The 19,859-nt window shown below is 45.0% G+C and overlaps 3 protein-coding genes across 4 annotated transcripts; all 3 read left to right on the forward strand.

The window, feature by feature from the left end:
• The first annotated feature begins 742 nt into the window (after nucleotides 1-742).
• Nucleotides 743-3,022, forward strand: cyb5r3 (cytochrome b5 reductase 3). Of its 2 annotated transcripts, XM_086058082.1 has the most exons (10): nucleotides 743-905; nucleotides 1,162-1,287; nucleotides 1,422-1,494; nucleotides 1,560-1,666; nucleotides 1,741-1,870; nucleotides 1,953-2,036; nucleotides 2,112-2,197; nucleotides 2,273-2,372; nucleotides 2,458-2,638; nucleotides 2,759-3,022. In XM_086058082.1, exons 1-9 carry the CDS (start codon nucleotides 885-887, stop codon nucleotides 2,628-2,630), a joined length of 900 nt encoding a protein of 299 aa, XP_085914208.1. In that variant the 5' UTR covers nucleotides 743-884; the 3' UTR covers nucleotides 2,631-2,638; nucleotides 2,759-3,022. The 2 variants fall into 2 exon arrangements, with proteins under 2 accessions (XP_085914208.1, XP_085914207.1); XM_086058081.1 differs by having other exon boundaries at nucleotides 2,458-3,022.
• Nucleotides 3,023-8,537: 5,515 nt separating this feature from the next.
• On the forward strand, nucleotides 8,538-19,271 carry LOC147159247 (fibroblast growth factor 23-like). The gene is given in 9 exon segments (XM_086059048.1): nucleotides 8,538-8,686; nucleotides 8,859-8,926; nucleotides 17,226-17,243; nucleotides 17,246-17,299; nucleotides 17,335-17,352; nucleotides 17,355-17,449; nucleotides 17,451-17,799; nucleotides 17,902-18,005; nucleotides 18,861-19,271. Coding segments are annotated over 9 exon segments (1,266 nt in total).
• Nucleotides 10,167-15,644, forward strand: LOC147159248 (fibroblast growth factor 6-like). The gene is made up of 3 exons (XM_086060326.1): nucleotides 10,167-10,998; nucleotides 11,112-11,215; nucleotides 12,545-15,644. The coding sequence occupies exons 1-3, from the start codon at nucleotides 10,686-10,688 to the stop codon at nucleotides 12,719-12,721; spliced, it is 594 nt and encodes a 197-aa protein (XP_085916452.1). The 5' UTR covers nucleotides 10,167-10,685; the 3' UTR covers nucleotides 12,722-15,644.
• Nucleotides 19,272-19,859: the final 588 nt, after the last annotated feature.

The raw sequence follows: 19,859 nt of genomic DNA on the forward strand, positions 1-19,859 counted from the left end.
TCTAGCGGTCAAACAGCAGGGGAAAAAAGTCTTAGCACCTCATGGAACACTACTGCCATCAAGTGGCGGCAAAGTACACCACCACAGCTAAATAAAAGTGTACTTTTGTGATAAATGTGACGATGGCTTATGTATTTACATTTAATATAAGTTACAATATAAAAAATACGATGCAGTACTAGTTCCGACAGAGGGGAAGGACGTTTATGGATGTAACGTCCTGTCACATAAGATAGTTTTTGCATATTTAAAAGTGAATAACCTTCGTGAATAAGATAAGAATACGGTTGATTATCGACATTTGTTTTGCGCCCAGACATGCGGATGTGACGTCATATAAATAACCCTCCCATCCTTTAGACTTGTCGAGTTTTACACCAATATTAATCATTTTTAAAGTGGGCAATATTTTGTGTAAAATTTGTTAAGAAAACGAGTTTCCAAACACTCGGAGAGCTAGTATTAAAAATCCACGCTGTGGTATGCGGAAGCAATGTTATGACAGACGGAAGTGACGTTTAATCAAGTTGCCTGTGTTCATGGCAAACAATCTGGACTGTTACTTAAAAATATTTTCAAGACACAATTATACTACTCTTTCAGAGCCTAATGTGTTATTAAAATGCGTACTACAATGTGCAACCTCATACAAATAATATCGTAACTTCGTAAGCGTGTGAAAAGAGTGTTTTATTGCTAATATAAGCGCTGTTGTCAAGCGTAACATTTTTATTTTGAAAGACTAAGAGCGGGTTCATGTTTTTAACCATGCTAACTTGACTAAGTCGCCTGTTGCAAACTGCGAGTTGACAGCCGACGCCACAGCAGCGACACAACACGCGTTAATTAAGTCATTTTTCTTCCCTTCAACCAAGTAGAAGAAAATGCTGTCCTACATCATTGGGGTGAGTCCACTTCAAATAGCACCAACATTGTTCGTCGGTGTGTCTCGGGGGTTCGCTAACTTGCTAGCTTTAGAAATGTAAATAGTGTTTGGGCGAGATGCCCGGACTCGCCCTCCGGAAAATGTGACTCACTTGACCCGCTCGGCGAGCCCGCTTAAGCCGCTAAATGAGCCCGTTAAGCCGGGACAACGCCCCACGAGCTCCCTTGCACAGACGATCGGCCAATGTGAAAAATGCTAATGCTAACTTGTGTCAGGTTATCCGGAGCGGCTTTGATGGCCTCGTAAACCTGCTCTTCAGGCTCCTCTTTCCCCGGAGGAGGCCCGCCATCACCCTGGAGGACCCCAGCGTCAAATATGCACTGCGGCTCATTGATAAGCAGGTGAGGCGTTCACCGACTCGTGTTTCATTGCAACTCATTTTGATGACATGATGATGATAATAGTCAGGAATTTTTTTAACATGACATGTAAAGCAAGATTTTGTGTATTCAGACGTCCCCTGCTTTATTTTCAGATTGTGAGCCATGACACACGGAAGTTCCGCTTCGCTCTGCCGTCCGGCGAACACGTCCTGGGTCTCCCTGTGGGTCAGTATAACATTTACTAGGTTCCTAATCATATCTTTAATTAAACACGACAATGTCATCCCCAGGACAGCACATCTACTTGTCGGCCAAAATCGACGGCAAGCTGGTGGTCCGCCCGTACACGCCCACGTCCAGCGATGACGACAAAGGCTACGTGGACCTGGTCATCAAGGTGATGACATTAATTCGACTTTTCCGTGGTTTTCTGTTTTTCCATAACTTATTTCATCATCCGTCCACGCGCAGGTCTACTTCAAAAACGTCCATCCCAAGTTCCCCGAAGGCGGCAAGATGAGCCAGTACCTGGAGAGTCTCCGCATCAACGACACTATCGACTTCAGAGGACCCAGCGGGCTTCTCATCTACCAGGGCAAAGGTGACATGATACCTGATATCAATACCTTTTATTGATACTCGCCCATCCATCCTAATAATAATGGCACATTTTCCCTGTGCAGGTGTTTTTGCCGTTCAGGCTGACAAAAAGTCTGCAGCTGTAACCAAGACGGCCAAACACGTGGGCATGATCGCAGGCGGGACGGGTAATTGTCCAATATCGTCGTAGACGTTACATGGCATATTTAATATCTGCGTGTATCGTGTGATCGCTACATCAGGGATCACGCCCATGCTGCAGCTCGTCACGGCCATCATGAAGGACCCGCAGGACCGGACGGTGTGCCACCTGCTCTTCGCCAACCAGGTCAGTCGCACCCCAGCCCTCACTCTCCATCCTCCATCTTGTTGCATGTTTGATCAAGTATGGCGTTCCCAACAGACAGAGAAGGACATCCTGCTGAAGCCCGAGTTGGAGGAGATTCAGGTCAACAACCCCGAGCGCTTCAAGCTGTGGTTCACCGTGGACAGAGCGCCCGCCAGTATGTTCATCCGCGCGCCACCACGTGTTTGTGCAAGCATGTGCAGTATTCCAATCTTCCGCGTGTGTGTGTGTGTGTGTTTTAGAGTGGGAGTTCAGCGAGGGCTTCGTCAGCGAGGCGATGGTGCGGGACCACCTCCCGGCGCCCTCTGCCGACACCCTGGTGCTGATGTGCGGACCGCCGCCCATGATCCAGTTCGCCTGCAACCCCAACCTGGACAAGGTGGGCCACGCCGCCGAGCGCAGGTTCATCTTCTAGACGCTCAGGTGTGACCCCCCCCCCCCCCCCCCCCGTACATGTATTTATATCATGTCACGCAGCTTGAGCGCTCACTCCAAATATGGTGCCTTATGCTTGTTGTTGTTTTTTTTTTTTGTATTATGCAGACTGATGTGATGTGTAAAAGGCTACTTGTGTGGATGCAATGTCATTTTCCGCCTTCCGGCCACTTGGATTTTCTATTCATAATCAATAAATCCAACCAATGTTGATCATCATGCATGTCGGCACTTTAACGGAGGACCCAGAAAGATAAGACATGATGACACAAGTTTTGTCCAGTTTGTTTATTGCTATCACAAAAAAAAAAAAAAAAAAAGGATGGGGGAATGTATGCAGCACATGTTTGATAAAGTCTTCTCCCAGAACAATTTTTGCCGTTTGTGTCTTTTTTTCCTCCTCGTGAGGACATTGTCTGTACACGCGTGTCACAACGTCGCGCATCACACACACAATCCAATTTTGAGGGTTTAAACCTTGTGGCACAAACGAGACGGGTATGATGAAGTTGCGCAATCCTCTAGCAATTAACTAACTTTTAAGAGTTGACAAGGTTGTTGCCATGTTTTTTTTCTCCCCTTTTTCCTAGAGAAAGGATCAAGACGCTAGGTCAGATTTGTTTTTAATGACCGTTAGACCTCATAATATGAAATGAAATATAGTTTATATAAAATTCAACCATGTTTTTAACATGACATGGTGCTCTGGGTCTTCTTCCTGGCCGCTGCGAGACCACCAGATGACGAGTCTGGCAGCTGCCCGACCCCAAGGATAGCCGGGTGTCATTCTGAAATGGATTTTTGCCTTGACTTGGCTTGAGCAGGGTGACCAAAGTAAGTAAACCCATTTGAATCAAGTTGATCTAATTGTGTCATTTCTGTCCACAGGCTTGCATCTTCAACATAGTTGCCAGATTAACTTCAAAATCTTTTCTTTTCTTTTTTTTTTTTTTGCTTTAATGTGTTTCTTCTCTGCAGTTTCACCAAAGCAGCACTGAGAGCCTCACCAAGGTACTTTACCTTCTCATTTATATTGGCATGTTCTTCCTGCTCTTGTCCACCAGGTGGTGCTGAAGAGCCCGATTCACGCAGCATGGCCTGACTTGTGAAGCAGAGCTTCGTGAAGATTTGGAAGTGTTGCATAAACTAACTTTATGAATCAAAGTACTTGCTTTTTGTCTTGTTTTTATTCTAGGTGGTGCTGATGCAGGCCAATCAGAAACATGACGTCATGATCAACTTCCTTTCCAACTATCAACGCCGTAAGCGGCAAACAAACTTGAGCACTCGCCTGCTTTTTCTTTTGACTTTGCATTCTGGATTCTTCCACCAAATGTCCAAGATGGGCTAAGTGACAAATTCTACATCAACATGCAAATAATAAAACTTGATTACAAAGAATACTATCAATTTGTCCTTCTCAAACATCACAAAAATCTAACTTAAAAATAACACTTTTTTTTGGGAGCTGATTGTTTTAAAAACGTATTATTGATTTTTTCAACAAAAAAAAAATCAATAATTTTTCCCCCAAAAAGGGTTAGGGTTAGCCTTCTTTTTCGATTCGTGTGTCTTGCCTGCATAAATTATGCAAATTAAGATTTGCGAACGCCCGTTCCTGATTGGAGGACTCATGTTTGGCTGCTGTCCTCCGCTTCCTCGAGCGTCAGTGTTTACGATCAGAGCAGAAACCCGTCGAACTCATTTTGTCCCATCTCATAACGCCGAGGTTGGAAGAGATAGAAATATTTTGGGCAAATGAGGGGAGACTCCTCGATATCTTCATTTCATTGAAGATGACGTAATGCTATTGGCGTGTGTGATGAATTGTCTGCAGGGCTGGATTTGTACTGTCGCCACAAATGTCAACTTTGTGCTTTTCAAGTGTGATTTAAATTAAAAGACAAATAAAAACTTAACACTGTTACTCAAAACAGCTTCGTATATTCACAGATGTGTCAGTAGCCTCTCGCATCGGATTATACGTCATCAAAAGCCTGAATGCGTTCTGCGCGGGCAGGAGAAAGTGCTTGGAAGGGAGACTGACACGTTTCTTCATATTTTCGCATATTTCCCCATTCTCAGTGGATTTTTATTCCCATTTGACCCCATTTACTGATTTTTTTATCAGCATTTTCGAAGAATATTTTGGGTTTGTAAAAAAAAAAAAGTCTCTTTTTTTATGACAGTCTGATAGATTTTAAAACCTATTCAGAAAATAGCATTATGTCTCTTTCAAGTCAAGCGCTTTCCTTGATTAACTTTTGATTGACAGCTGAGTGCTATTTGTGGTCGTGCTAGCTGCTTTTGTTGACATTTTAGCTAGCGAGCTTCCAATGGCGTAGCTAGAGTAACGATAAACAAACTAGAGTGTTAAAAAATATCATTCTAGGTCGTGTATTTAAATACATATAGAAAAGGCAGTTTAATTTTTTTTTAAATACTCACTCGAACGCATAGCAGAAATTTACCGGAAAGCTTTCGATAAGCAGAATCGTTCAATTCAAATTTAGATAAAAGTGCCGTGGTTGTCGTGACAACGCAACAACAACAAAAAACGGCTTCCCGTACTGTACGTTCGGGCTCACAAATGTTATCCGTTGAATTTACGGAAATACTTCCAAACAATTTATCAAAACAAATAGTACATTTGACTTTTGTAACGTAATGAAAGTGGGGAATGTGCTTTGGTAAAAGCAGCCTTCTCAACGCCAAATGGTCCAAAAATCTAACTTTTTAATATGTTTGTTTGTTTTTTTATCCCGTGGAGAATACGTACGTCTACGTTGATATTTAATTGCTTGACGTGCTTATTTTTTACTGACCGTTTTGCGACTTCAACACAGGGCTGGGGACTGGAACCACAATGTTTAAAAACAACAACAAAGCCAGATTGCACTTCTACTAATTATAATGCTAGAACGTTACAATATGTGTGTGGGCTGCAAGTGACTATACAGTATATTTAATTGATCATCAGTTAATTATATTGTCAATAATGGAATAGTGTGCGAAAATCGCATGTTTTGAATATTCGGAACATATGTTTTTTTTCTTTCCTGCTTGCGCAACGAGGATTTGGGTCAATGTGTCACAAGAAAGATGTCCCGCACCAGACGTCCAGTAGGTGGCAGCAATCCTCCGAAGCTCCAGGACATCCTGTCACAAGAGTACCCGTCAACCTCACGACGCGTCTGCGGCCGCCCGCTCGCCCACTTTCCTCACCCACCTCAAGCCTTGTCATTTTCCCTGTTTGGGGTGCGAGGGGGTGGTTTTATCGTCTGTGGTTTGTCGCGTTGCGCGCGGACCCGTAGGAGACCCGGGTGGGATGTGACGGTCCGTGCTGTCTTTGGGCCCAGACGAGAGCAGACACGCAACTAAATGCCCTGTGGTCGCGCATTCCAAAACTCCTCCAGAACTTCCTACAGACAGCTGTGACCAAAATATCAGATCCTGCCATGCGTTGCCGTCACAACATCGCGTCTTGGTTCACACGGAAATATGTTTACAATATCGTCTCTGGCTTCCCTTGAAAACTATTTCATCCTTCTATGTAATCCCGTTTTTTTGTTCAAAGCGGGCTATTTGTTGTCATGTTTTGTTGACACCTGCTGCAAGCGCCTCTCCGGCCTATATTGGCAGCAGCAAGGTCATCAGCGGCCTCCATGCGAGCCTGTCAGTTGGAAGTGGTCAGGATGCTGTTACCCCCCCCCCCCCCCCCCCCTCGTCCGCTCACATGAATGCCATCATTATGCTGTGGTCCGAAGTGGTAGTTTGCGTGGGGGGGATGGGGTCGCTTTCCAGGGCCTCTGCCCTTGTATGGCCGTTCCGCTGTTGTTATTTACATTCCGCGCAAAGCTTTACGTTGTAATCTCCTGTGGAAAGTATTTTTTTAGTTTCTTCTCTTAGTTATTTACAAGCTGCATGCACACGCGTGGATCCTTTGCCGTTTCGGATATCCGGCGGTGATGCTCCTCCAAACCCCGGCGTGCGGCGTGCACTTCAATTGTCACATGTCCCGGCCGATGGCGACCGCGGCGGGCGCAGGCGTCCTCTCTGGTGCTGGCACTGAGTGAGCAGACGCATCTGTCAATCAGTGGCTTCCGGAGTTTGTTTTCCGAGATCTGGTCTTCTTCTTAAGTACATGCTTTCCCCGCAAAGCTAATTGCTAGGGACATAATAGGACGTGTGGGCTTGTGACTGCACAAATTTAGGACCGTATGGAAAACGCCGCACGTTGATTAGTGTGCCTTTTTACGTGAGGCGTTCAGGTGCATCACGTGACTAAAGGATGGAGTTGAATTTTTCCGACATGGCTGCTAGCATTGATTTACTAGCACGAACCTTGCTGGATCTTAGCTTTGTCTCATTAGGATGAGCTTTTTTTTGACATTCATGTCAACGAGACATTAGTTTCGAGTCAGGGCGAATGCTTGCTAAATGCTTCGGCGTCGTTTTCCAGTGACGGGATATCGATCTGCCTAATCTGCATTCCCAGTGCTGCAATGCAGTCACAAACCTTCAGGTGCGGTGCTGGGGTGTCCTGACACGTCCTGGACACCAGAGGGGGGCAGTCGAGAGGTCAAGCAGAAACCAGGAAGCAGACTTTTTTTTTTTTTTTTTTTTTAGAAGTCAACCTTAATAGGTTATATTATATGTGACCTCACTAGTCAAAATATGACCTTCTGATTAATTTTACATTTGTGTAATATGAGAAAATCCAGCTGTTTTTAATCCATCTCAGGGGGCGGCCATTTTGCCTCTTGCTGTCGACTGAAGATGACATCACAGTTGCTCAGGGCTCGGGCGACGACCAATCACAGCTCACCTGTTTCCTGAAGCTGAGCTGTGATTGGTTGTTGCCTGAGCAACTGTGATGTCATTTTCACTCAACAGCAAGCGGGCAAAATGGCCGCCTTCTGATATTGATAAAAACTGTTGGGTTTTGCTGCTTAACTCATATTCTACTAACGTAATATTAACCAGAATACTGTATTTAAACGAGTGGGGTTGCATCGAACATATTATTGTCAAGATAAAGCCCGATAAAGACAACTTTTTCTATTTAACGTTTTTCCTTGATGTGATTTTCCGGAGAAATCTTTTTTCAGGCTTCCGATTGGCTGAAAGGGTCCTCCGACTTTCACTGATTGCTGGCTCTCGATTCTAAATATCATTTGTTAGTTGCTCTCCAAAACGGGCCTCGTGCCAAAACCTTTGATTAACTCCCGGCACGGGTGTGGATTTCATCCGGCAGAGGCCGCGACAGAAATAAACGGTCTGATCTTTGTTGTGCTGGCTGAGTGACAGCTCATCCCTCTTCTCTTCCCCCCCTCTCTCCTCCATGACTCTCCTTTCCCACTCGGCCTTGATCCGCCGCCGCTCGTCGGCCGCCGCGTGCTTTTCATCCTCGGGTGAGAACGGGAAGAGCGGTGGGCAAAATGCGCCTGCGGGATTCCTCGCATTCTCCTGAGCCGGCTCGGCCCCGGTGTTGGGTTCCTTGGAGGGGGCCGCAGGAGCTGGCGGGGGGCCGAAATCGGCTGACGACTCAGCAGCTGACACCTCCCGTGATCTCTGCCTCTTCCCACCGCCGTAAACCAAATCATCGACTTTTGCCAGGTGTTCCACTTTTCAGTTTGGCTCACAGTTTGGAACGCAGTTTGTTTTGCCTTTCCAGCTTTTTGAAGCGTGCCAATAACTACAACAATGAGCACAAAATCATTTTTTTTTTTTTTAATGAATGTTAACGCGATTGAACATATTCATTTATTTGAAATCAAGTGGATTTTTTTTAATTGAATGAATGATTCATTTGTGGCGCTAAAAATGACAACACTGTCACTTTAAATTATTGTCATCTCATGATGACCTCATGTCAAGAGTCATTATGTTAGCCGCGTTGCATTCAAGGGCACCAAAGTGCTGCGTCACAAGCAGCAAAAGTCACCTCCACCTACCGCTGAGTCAGCCGCAGCTTCCCGAATTTGGCAACGGACACCTCTGCAAGGTCTACCGGATGTACGCACCCTTGCAGAGGTATCGTTACCGGGAAACACCCGCATCGCTGTCGCAAACCTCGATATATGCGGATGCTTAAAAAAAGATCCTCTTGTGTCCCAAGTTTATTTATTTATAAGTGGCAGAGCAGTTTTTTTTTTTTTTTGTTTTTTTTTTCAGCTGCTGAATTAAACATCAGCTGACTCAGCAGGAATCCACCCCGGACGGCTCGCCATTCAGTCATCTCCAAATCTCGTTCTGTCTGTTTATTTATTTATCATGGATCTCTGGGAAAGTCATTTGGAAACGACTATTTGCGTCTTTCTTATTATTATTCCTGCCATTGTGTGTCTAAGTCAAGCACTCTGATGTCATTCCAGCCGAATCGCAGCTGCCGCGCCAACATCTCCCCTTTAAAGCCCGACTTAATCAGGCGCTCATCGCATTGGATCCACTTACTTACACTTTCATAATGCTCTTCGAATGGCCCATTGATTGGCTGCATGTGTGCACTAAATGGATGCTATAATTGCAACCGAGACAGCTGACCCCATCTGTCCGTCAAAATGGCCGGGATGTTCTGACTCAGTAAACTCCAGATTCCTTCTCTAATCATGACCCCTTTTTTTTTTTTCCCCCCGTTTTGTACGTGCATGCGTGTTTCAGATGCTAACGAGCGGCGGCATCGACCCCCCCCCCCCCCCCCGGTGCTCATTAAAAGTGCTCACTCGGCATCGATTCGGGTTTCATTTGTCAATAGGGCGGCTTCTTTTTTTTTTGCCTTTTCAGGCCTTCGCTGGCAAAAGCTGCAAAATTGCGCTTGCAACGAAGAATCTGTCATTTGAAAATGAGCCATTGGAACATTGGAATGGTTTTATAGGTTGATTGTTCACAAGCGCGAAGGCATCTCTGGCTTGGTTGCTATGGCGACGGCACACGCTTTGACCTGCAGGGAATATCCCCCCAGCGCGCCATCGCCCCCCCATCGTCCCCCACCAAATATATTATTTTTAGCATTGCACCTGCACTGTATGTGTAGATGCATGACGCGCATGATGAATAATTTGCATTAGGAAGTGTGGCCATAAACTTCCGGTCTAAATCAGGCAGCCATGCAGCCGCACATGACCCCCGTCCCCAAATTGGGCTGCGGACACCGTATCCGTCTTTCCGTCCTTCCATTCCATTCGACGGTTGCTCAACCCCAATGAATGTCAAACACATGCCCCCCCCCCCCCCCCCATGTTGGTCTCCCGTGTCACTTGAATCCCACCACAGGAAGGCGAAAAGAAGACTGAGGTGCTCGCCAATGTAAAAGCTAAAGCTAAACAATTTTTTTTTTAATAATAATAATAATAATTAAAGGTATGGATTATAGCTGGGGGGAAAAAGGCTCAAGTGACTCACTGCTGCCCCTTGAGGCCTAATGTGGCACTTGCCCATGCAGGATGCCCTTCCACTGCATCATGTCATTTTTGCAGATATATTGGGTTTTATTTTGAAAGTCAAACGAGGAAACTGTCCCTATCGCAGTGCGTGCTTGCTTGGCTCGAGTGTGAAGGTGCAGCACCCCCATCGCGTCCATCACAAGTGCCTGCAGGGACTTTTGGACCCCCTCTCTCTCTCTCTCTCTCTATCTATCCTTTCTTGTCCTCCTCCCATCTCTCCCACTCGTGACTCAGTGTTTGGGGTGTAGTGGGGGGGTCTACGGCGGTGATGTCACGCCGCTGAGGGATGAGCGCGTCAGGGCCAAGGTGAGTAAAGCCGCCCGCGCTGCGGAGTCCCTCCACTGGCCGGCGTTGCCCGCGAACGAGGCGGCGAAAGATGCTCATCGCCGGCGGCGCCACTCCAAGCTCGGACGCACTCCCTCCCGCCGCTGCCGCCGCTCCCGCCGCTCGGATCCCGGGCCATGGCGCCTTGAGCCGCCTGCTTCGCCCCACCAACAGCCTCCGCCGCCGCCGCCGCCGCGATGTCACAGTACGACAGGAAGTAGGACGACGTGCATTTCTCGGGCAGGTGTCCGCGTGCCCCCAGTTGCATGGCGCCTGCGCAAAGGCGCCTCTGCAGCATGACGCTGCCGGCCGCGCTCGTACTCTGGACTTGCGTGTGGGGGGTGGTCGCCCCGAGCAGCAGCGGGGCCAACCGCACTGAGTTGGAGAGGGGCTGGGAGACGCTGTTCTCGCGCTCCTATCTGGGCCACGCGGGCGGGCGGGCGCAACCCAGCTGGCAGAGCGACTACCTGCGGGGCGTCAAGCGGGTGCGACGCCTTTACTGCAACGTGGGCATCGGCTTCCACCTGCAGGTGCTCCCTGACGGCAGGATCGCCGGCGCGCACCTCGAGGAGCCGCACAGTGAGTTGGCGTCCGCTTGCGCGTAAAGTTGCCGCAACACGGGCGCGCGTGCGCAGACGCTGCACCTGCATGGGCATGAGGATGAGGATGATGCTAACGTCGCTCTTCTTCAGGTCTCATCGAGATCTCCAGCGTGGAGCGAGGAGTGGTTAGCCTGTTCGGCGTCAAGAGTGAGATGTTCGTGGCCATGAACCGCAGGGGGAGGCTCTACGCCACGGTAAATTGGTCGTCTTTTATCGTGCACCAAAATGAATCAAATGCCCACAAAATATAAACTCATAAATTACAAATTCCATTCCATTACAAAGTCCTCGGGCTACTAGTACCCTAAACAAATCACTACTTGACATTTCAAACTTTAACATGTGTCAAATGTGACAGAATGGACATATTGGTGTCCGTGGAGATGCCTGATGGCAAAGTTGACTAGTGATCACTCCCCACTTTTACAACCTGCTCTGAGATGAGTCCAAAATGGCGGCTTTACGAGAGTCGTTGCGTTATTAATATTCTGGCACGCGGAGGCGTCACATGTCCAAATAAACGTCCCCACGTAGGCCTATTTGTTTTTTATTTAGGGCAGGGGTCTGCTACCTGCAGCTCTGGAGCCCCTGTGGATCTCTAAAAAATATATATATATATTATAATTTGTTTCCTACATATTTATTTACATTTTTTTAGATAAAATATACTTTGAATAAATTAATGATTACAATTTTTTTTAATTAAAATTATTTATATTTTTTTAAATTCAGAGTCCACATTTGTAAGTTGTCTGAAAAAGAGACAAAAGATAGATGAAAAAAATTTTATAGCTAAAAATGCCGAAAAAGTGACCATGGAATGTCTAAAAAGAGCAGAAAATTACCATAACGTACACAAACTTGCCCCCAAAAAATTTAAAAAACAAAAAAACAAAAGAAGAAAGGCAGAAAATTACCACAAAATGTATTTGGAATTGTCAAAAAAAAAAACTGGCAGAAAAAACATTCAAAAAGTAACTATAAAATGTCAACAACAAAAAAACAAGAAATCCAAAAAATTATCATATAATGTACACAAAATTGCCCCAAAAAAGTCAGAAAATATATATCCAAAAATATCCAAAGACAAAAGAAGAAATCCCCCAAATGCCAAAAATGTCAGAAAATTAATAGCAAAAAAAAAGGCAGGGGAAAAAATGTCAAAAAATAGCCATAAAATCGTCCAAAAAAGGAAAAAGAGATGCAAAAATGACCATAATATGTCCATACTGTTTTGTTCATCACAATGTTCAAAAGTTTTGTGAAGATTTTTGGGTCATTTATTTGGCCGAAAATGGCTCTTTTGACAGTAAAGTTTTTGACAAATTTGACCTCATTCTCGAACTTCAACACGACGAATAAAAACTTTCAGTCAGTTTTCAGTTTCTTTAAGAATATGACATTGAACAGGAAACAACTATTTTGAGCTCAAAAGTATTGGGACAGTTGAAAAAAAAAATTGTAAATCCTACTCGATTGTCTTTAGGTCGGGGTTTTCTTGACGGCTTTCGTTGTTTTTCTAGAGGCTCTTCAGCGACGAGTGCAAGTTCAGGGAGACGCTGCTGGCCAACAACTACAACGCCTACGAGTCTTTTGTTTACAAGGGCTTCTACGTGGCCCTCAGCCGGCACGGGCGGGCGCGGCGAGGCGACAAGGCCAGCACCGCCGCCACCAGCACGCACTTCCTCCCTCGGTTGTGACGGACGCCGCCGCCGCCGCCGCGAGCATTTGCACATGCGGATTATTTTTTTTCCTTCCAGGTAACGCCGTGTCCACGCCAATGAACTGCGCCAATGTCGATTCTGTTATTATATTAAATATATATGTATATTTGGAGAGCTATCTTTATATTATGTATGCCATACTGTGCTGCTTTTCGGGGCCTTTGCCGCTCTCACTTGGTGCTTGCTCAGCTACACTATATGGACACGCCTCGTCATCGATCTGTCAATAAATCTGTCCAACTCTGGGAAAACAAGAACCGCAAAAAGCACGCTTGGATGAATTTGGTCTGGACACAAAATTGCACAAAAACTAGCCACAAACACACTTCAAAAGTCACTCCTGCTCAAAGAAGTGCCTTGAGATACGAGGGACCTGACTCACAATTTATTTTTGAGATACAAGCTGTGATTTTTTTTTTTTTTTTTTGCTTTGGCTTGCAAGCAAAACAACACTTTAAGCAACACATATTTATTTTTTATTTAATGATGTCATTACTTAAAGTAATATCATACACTCTAAAATCAGTTGGGTCAAAAATGGACCGATCCTCGACTTGGGTGAATTTGACCCAACTTTGAGTCAATAAATGTTTTTTTTAGTGTAAAAGAACTCATAAATATTGGTCAGATCCTTTATTTGGGTCGTTTTGTATGAAACCACCCAGAAAGTCGGTTTCAAATTGACGCATAATTGGGTTACTTTTGACCCAACTCTTTTTAGAGTGTAGGCTGCTTTAACAGTACTTCAAGTTACAAACGTGGTCACGGAACAAATTGAACTTGTATCTCAAGGCACCACTGTCCATAAAGTCCATATAGTGTATGTCGCTGACACGGAGGAAGAGCGTACGTGCTTAAAAAGGGTCTTTTAATTACCTCAAAGCACCGAGTTCGAGATGAAGGATGCATGGAACAAGCTCGAGTGTACGCGTGTGTGTGCGTGACTGATTTTAAATGCACTACTTTTGCTGTACGATTTAAAAAGGTGCCTTGGCGCTCCCACTCGAGGCCCCCTTGAACTTGCATGTAAGAGACACCCGGGTGAGGCAAAAAATAGGAATGACGATACGGAGCGGGCCTCAAGGAAAGGGGTGGGGGTCGGCAATGGGGGAGGGAAACGAGGGTGAGGCTATCTCTGGTTCTTCGCGCTGTAACGATGAAGTCATTTACAATCTCTGCCGCGGAGCAGAGAGGGGAGCCCAAAAAAAAACGCAGAGTGAGACCTCTGTGTCGTAGCTCAAGTGTGAACAGAGTGAGACGCCGACACGACATTTGACGCTGGTTGACTTTCAAATTGTTCTCATTTCAAAACGGCGCCTACGCAGCCTCTTTGCCACCTCGCCGTCTCTCTGAGCAGGATTGGAGGGTGGGGTTGGAGAGGGGTGAAGCGGCAGCAAAACAGGCCAAAAATCCAAATGTCAGCCAAAATAATGATAATAAAGTAAGACTACTCAACCTCGATGGTCACGCACAAACATGAGCTAATCCATGCTGTGTCACGATGCTGTTAGCTCATGCTAATTACTCATGTTAGCATCTGCTTGGAAAAATTAATCAGAGTAAATGTATTACTCATAATGGACACCACTTTTGGGCGATGTGCAATATGTTGCTAAAATGTTAGCGCACGTAACAGTCACTGTTGCATGTGATGTCCAATTTAAAAAAAATACACACACACACACACAATGTAAATAGTGCAGTTTAAAAAATGAATTCAGGAGACGCGAGTCACAATTCAAGATGTCGCCTCAGTGTTGCTGTTGGTATATGTGAGAGCGTGAGTGTGTGCGTGCCCTTGCCCTTTTCCCCAGTGTGTGTGTGCGTGTGCGTGTGCGTGCGTGCACTGCAGTAGCAGCCAGCAGCTCTTTCTCCGCTTTCAATGCAGTTAGGAACAAGTGGGTCGCATGCAGGATGCAGTGAAGGACAATGCAGCAAAATAGCCATGCCGTTCATTCTTTTCCCGCTCGACAAGTCGGGTCTGAATTAGTTGACCTTCCGATAGTGAAATATCCGCGACGAATGTCTTTCTACAAAATGGTCTTGCGCCATACTGATCTGCGCTTCTTGCAATTCACATAGCAGCCTGTTAAGGTGGCAAAGTATAGTCGGGTCTGAATTAATTGGACAGCAAACTAAATGGTCATAAGTCATACTCAGCTGTTCTTCTTCTTTCTTCAATTTTGGTGCCAGGCGAGACGGGTCTGAATTTAATGTTGCAATCTCAAACGCCACCATCCTGATTTAATAGTTACAGCAGCCTGTTTAGGCGTGTCACTACTTGTACCTACTCTATTTTCAGTTTAAGTTGACACAGCAGCCCATTCAGGCAACAAACTTGAGTCTGAATTAATTCTACTAGCAAAATTGATGACAAGGTTCACACGAATTTGCCCCTAATCAAACTCCATTCTCCTTCCCTGATTTGATTCATACCGCAGCCTGTTTAGGCGGCAAAACAGTTGGGCGTCAGGCCAACAGGCCTCTCAAATTCATGACGCCCCAAATATAAGATCTGTCGAATTTCACGCGCTCTACAAAATAGGGTTAAATGCATTCATCATACCCGTCTGATGAGAGCAGTTTGATTTCTGCTCGTAATGTCTACATTGGCAACTTATTCTTGACTGCATCATAAAAAAACAAAGTCATCAAATAAAGCATCTGCACCCAAAAGCTTGGCTAATCCAAATTTGTCCTTGCGATTCTTTGCCCCGTTAGTCAAATTGTCACTGTACTGTTTGCATGAGCACCTTCACCTGCTGCCTTAGTTTGACTGTCAATTAAAAAAAAAAAAAAAAAAACGTTGACTGATTGTCCCCAAAGCAAAGCGAGTTGGAGTCTTTTTATTTTTGTACGTATGTGCTGTGCACAGCAGTCCACTGTATTCCTGGGAAAACAATAAAAACTTTTCAACAACTCACTGCTGCCCCCAGTGTCCACTCACGTGAGTCGCATTCACTTCTCATTTCAATGCACGTTAAAAAAAATTGGGGGATTTGAAAAGCTGAAATAAAGTTAATTTGAACATGTTTTAGTTTGCAAATATGTTGACTCAGCAATACGGTAATATGATAAATATAATTATGCAGAGATTTGTGTATTAATATTTTCAACATATAACATTAATGTGATCATTTCAATTAGAAATGTTGTAACGATTGAAAATAGTGCCGCACTATGCACATAATAGCTGCGATTGGGAAAAACAAACAAACAAAAGAGCACTGGATTCTTAAAGCAGTAAAATAAAATACATGAACTCCACTAACGAGGATGGGTCACGTTCAAAAGTAATTAAAATATTAAAACATAATTAAAAAAATAAAAATTAAAACAACTTTCCTAACCCTAACCCATACAATTTCAGACACGATCCACATTAATCCTTTTCATTCATTATAATTCAAAGTTATTATAAAACATGATCAAAAAGAAAAGGGAAATAATTAGTGCTGTTTATTGTTTAAACACTATTTTATGCAAATTAGTTAAATTATAGTCACGGTCCCAAAAAACAAGTTGAAAAGAAATGAGCTCATAATTTCGTGGCAACAAATCACATTTCAGTTTAATTTTAAGTTGGTTAATTTAACTTAATGTAAAGTTGTCCTTTTGTGCTTTCCCGCATTTTACAACACACGAATTCAACCTTGCTGGCTATTTTAAACTGAATAAAAACAAGTCAGCAAATTGATTTGGACCAAACAACGTTCTTGCTTTGTTATGCTTACTCACACTTTTCCATAAATATAGATACATTTTTATTTTAAAGTTACCGTTTTAGGCAATCCATGATGTTGTTTTTTTGTTACAGTATGGTTGCGTTTAGGAATCGCGCCATCTGCTGGCTAAATGGTGAATGTGTTGTCAGGTGCGTCCAATCGCCTTTTGCGGTATCAAAAGTATTCACGTTCAATTCTCAGGTAGATATTAGGATTTAAAAAGAGTGTTTTGTCCAGGTCGAAGTATCAATTTAAGCTTTTTTACTTAAAGTAATATGGTAATCGTTTCTTCTCGGTATGTGCATATCAGGGCACGTGCCCTGACGTGGTTTTCTGATTACCGGTAATCTCGTATTCGTGGAATAATAAATAATCAGATTAATCCACCCACTCCCAACATTTTGACTTGACTTTAATGACAAAATCTTGGGCAAATGGAGCGGGCACAAAAAACTGGCCAAAAGTAAAGCACAATATTTTGAGTGTGTGGCGGCCATTTATCATTGACTTAATTTGTGTCACGTGCGGATGCAATGTGGCCTATCACGTGCAAACCAATGCAGTGTGGGAATGGCATCGGCCTCTATATGTTTATCTTTAACTTTCACGTCGAACTGCAAACAAAATCCCTCTAGTTTATCCGTATTGAGGCTTTTAAAACAACAACAGCTATTTCAGTCAAGAATACATTTCTACCTCGTGAAGTAACGAAGTAAGAAGTATCTTACTTCGTTACTTGACTGTATTTGTTTAACCACCGGAACACATTTCCTGTGTGAGGTGGGCAGGAAAGAGTCCAAAAACGACTTTAAAAAAAAAAAAAAAAGAAGAAGAAAAAAGAAAAAGAAAAAGAGCACCAACAACAAGTGCGGTGGCCCGGGCCGCGGGTCTAAACACGCCCAGGTGGAAGTGGCCCTTCCGCCGCTGCAAAGCCGCACATCTGCGTTGGTGGTGGACGGATGCGAGCAGGGCAGGGGGTGGCGCGGGGGTCCTTAAATAGCGTCCGTCTCCCAGCACGGCTGCAGAAGCCTCCCATCATGCACCACACGGCATCTCTCTGCTCCGGGATGGAGGAGGAGGCCACGCAGCGCCGCCGCCGCCGAAGCCGAAGCCGAAGCCGAAGCGTGCCGGCGGCGGCGGCCTGGATGCTCGCGCTCGCCCTCCTGCAGGGCGGCTGCGCGGCGTCCAACCCGTCGCCCCTGGCGGCCACCAACTGGGGCAGCCCGCGGAGGTTCGTGCACCTGCAGACCTCCACGGAGCTCAGCAACTTCTACCTGGAGATCAAGCTGGACGGCACCGTGCGGAGAAGCGCCAGCAGGAATCCGTACAGTACGTGTTCGTGTGTTGTTTCGTGTGTTGTTCAAGTTGGCGCTCCCGTTTTGATGTTTGTTGTTGTTGATGTTGTTGTTGTTGTTTTGGGGTGTCGCGCAGGCGTCGTCATGCTGAAGGCGGACACCAGGGAGCGCGTCGCCATCCTGGGCGTGAAAAGCAGCCGGTACCTTTGTTTGGACCTGGACGGAACCCCCTTCACCTCGGTGAGTCTCCCTCATCCTCATTTTTTCATCAACTCAGTGCAAGTATGTCGTCACTCTTGTCTCGTTTGACGCGCGCTTTTTACGCGCAGTTTCGCGGTCAGTTTGGAGGAAAACGACGAATAGTCATCAACTTGTTGAGGAATCATAATAAATGTGCGGCAGTTGAGGAAATCGAAGAACCGTTAATAATGAGGACATTTACGAGATGACAAGTGAATTAGAATAACAAGCGGCGGTAATGTATCAGAAAAGGTTCATGTAAAGATGACAACAAATGAATAACAAGCTATATGACAAATATAAAAGGTATAAAGAACATAGAAATAGAAACTAATTAAAATCAACACCGTTCTAGATTATTTAAGAACATGTAAACAATACTGTGGGAAAGTTAAACAACCCTATGAAACTGTAAAAAGAAAGAAAAAAAAGCAGCCTACATTATAGTTTAAAATCATTGAAATATTGGGGCAAAACGGAAGTTGAAGATTTATTGAAGTGTGCACATGCACGGGTGAAGCCAATAGTTTCAAAGTAGGGTTTTAAGACTTAAATTAGGAGTTTGGTTCAAAGGGTTTCAAACGGTTGGAGATAAAGCAAATAAATAATGTGCAATGAGGGAGGACTATGTTGTCAATATCTACTATCCTAGAAACGTTTCACTTGTCACGCCAAGTCAGCAAGATTGTTTTTATTGAGTAGCCTCTTGGCTACTATACCAAATGAATATACAAACAGTAACAAATCCAAAAACGGGTGCGAACGAATATGCGCAGCATCTGACAAGTGTAAATCACGTATATCGTGGATCGTGAATATAACTGATTGTTGTGTCGGTTTGTGTCCCCCGCACAGGCGGTGTGTCTACGCGACGACTGCGTGTTCGAGCACAGGCTGCTGGAGAACAACCGCGACGTCTTCTACTCCATCCGCACCGGCATCCTGGTCAACCTGGAGGGCTCCCGCCAGGTGTTCGCTGCCGGCCACAACCTGCCGCCCACCGCGCTCTTCCTGCCCAAGAGCAGCACGGTGCCCCTGGAGCGCCTCCTGCTGCAGCGGGAGAGGCGCAAGCGGCCGCAGGGAGAGACCGTCCCGGCGGAGGGTTCTGACTCCAGGGCCGTGCCGGAGGATGACGCGGAGCTGGAGCTGGAGCTGGAGCCCGGCGACGACGGCGCCAACGTGTCACGGGAGTTGTTTCGCGAGCCGCCGGCCCACGACCCGTGGAGCGTGCATTCCTCGAACCCTTCCAGTCCGCGCAGTGAGTGAGTGAACGAGTGAGTGAGTGAGTGCCCCCCAATAACAACAGCATAAATACAAATTTAAAAACAGATGAAATATGTAAATATGATGTAGATATCCGTAAGTGACCTTGAAAAGTTTTCCACCAATCTTAAATCAAAGACGATTTATTTATTACATATTTTTCTGGAATTGTAATTTATGATATGTATATACACGCCTACATATTTATATTGAAGGTATACTTGTGTTTGTTCACTTTGGGACCAAATAAATTACTAAAGGAAACTTGTTCAGCTGAAGTGATTATTATAAATCAGTAAATGCACGCATGCACCAGCGGCATTAATGTGAAAATTTGGAGAACACATAAAATAATAGTCTGACATTGTTGTTTTTTGTAAAAAAAAGAAAAGAAAAAAATCCTTCCTCCGTATTGATTTTTTTTTAACTCCTTAAATAGTATTTACATGACGTCACCGACCCCCACCTCTCGACCCAGCAGGCCAACCAAAATGCTGAGGAGCGCTCGTGTTGCTTACTACAAGTTACTTTGATTCATTCAATTGTTCATTCATTCCGGATTTTCACGAACCGCTTCACAACAGTGCACAC

Source organism: Leptonotus elevatus, chromosome 17 (assembly GCF_054856555.1).
Source record: "Leptonotus elevatus isolate MCC_2025b chromosome 17, RoL_Lele_1.0, whole genome shotgun sequence".
NCBI classification, from domain to species: domain Eukaryota; kingdom Metazoa; phylum Chordata; class Actinopteri; order Syngnathiformes; family Syngnathidae; genus Leptonotus; species Leptonotus elevatus.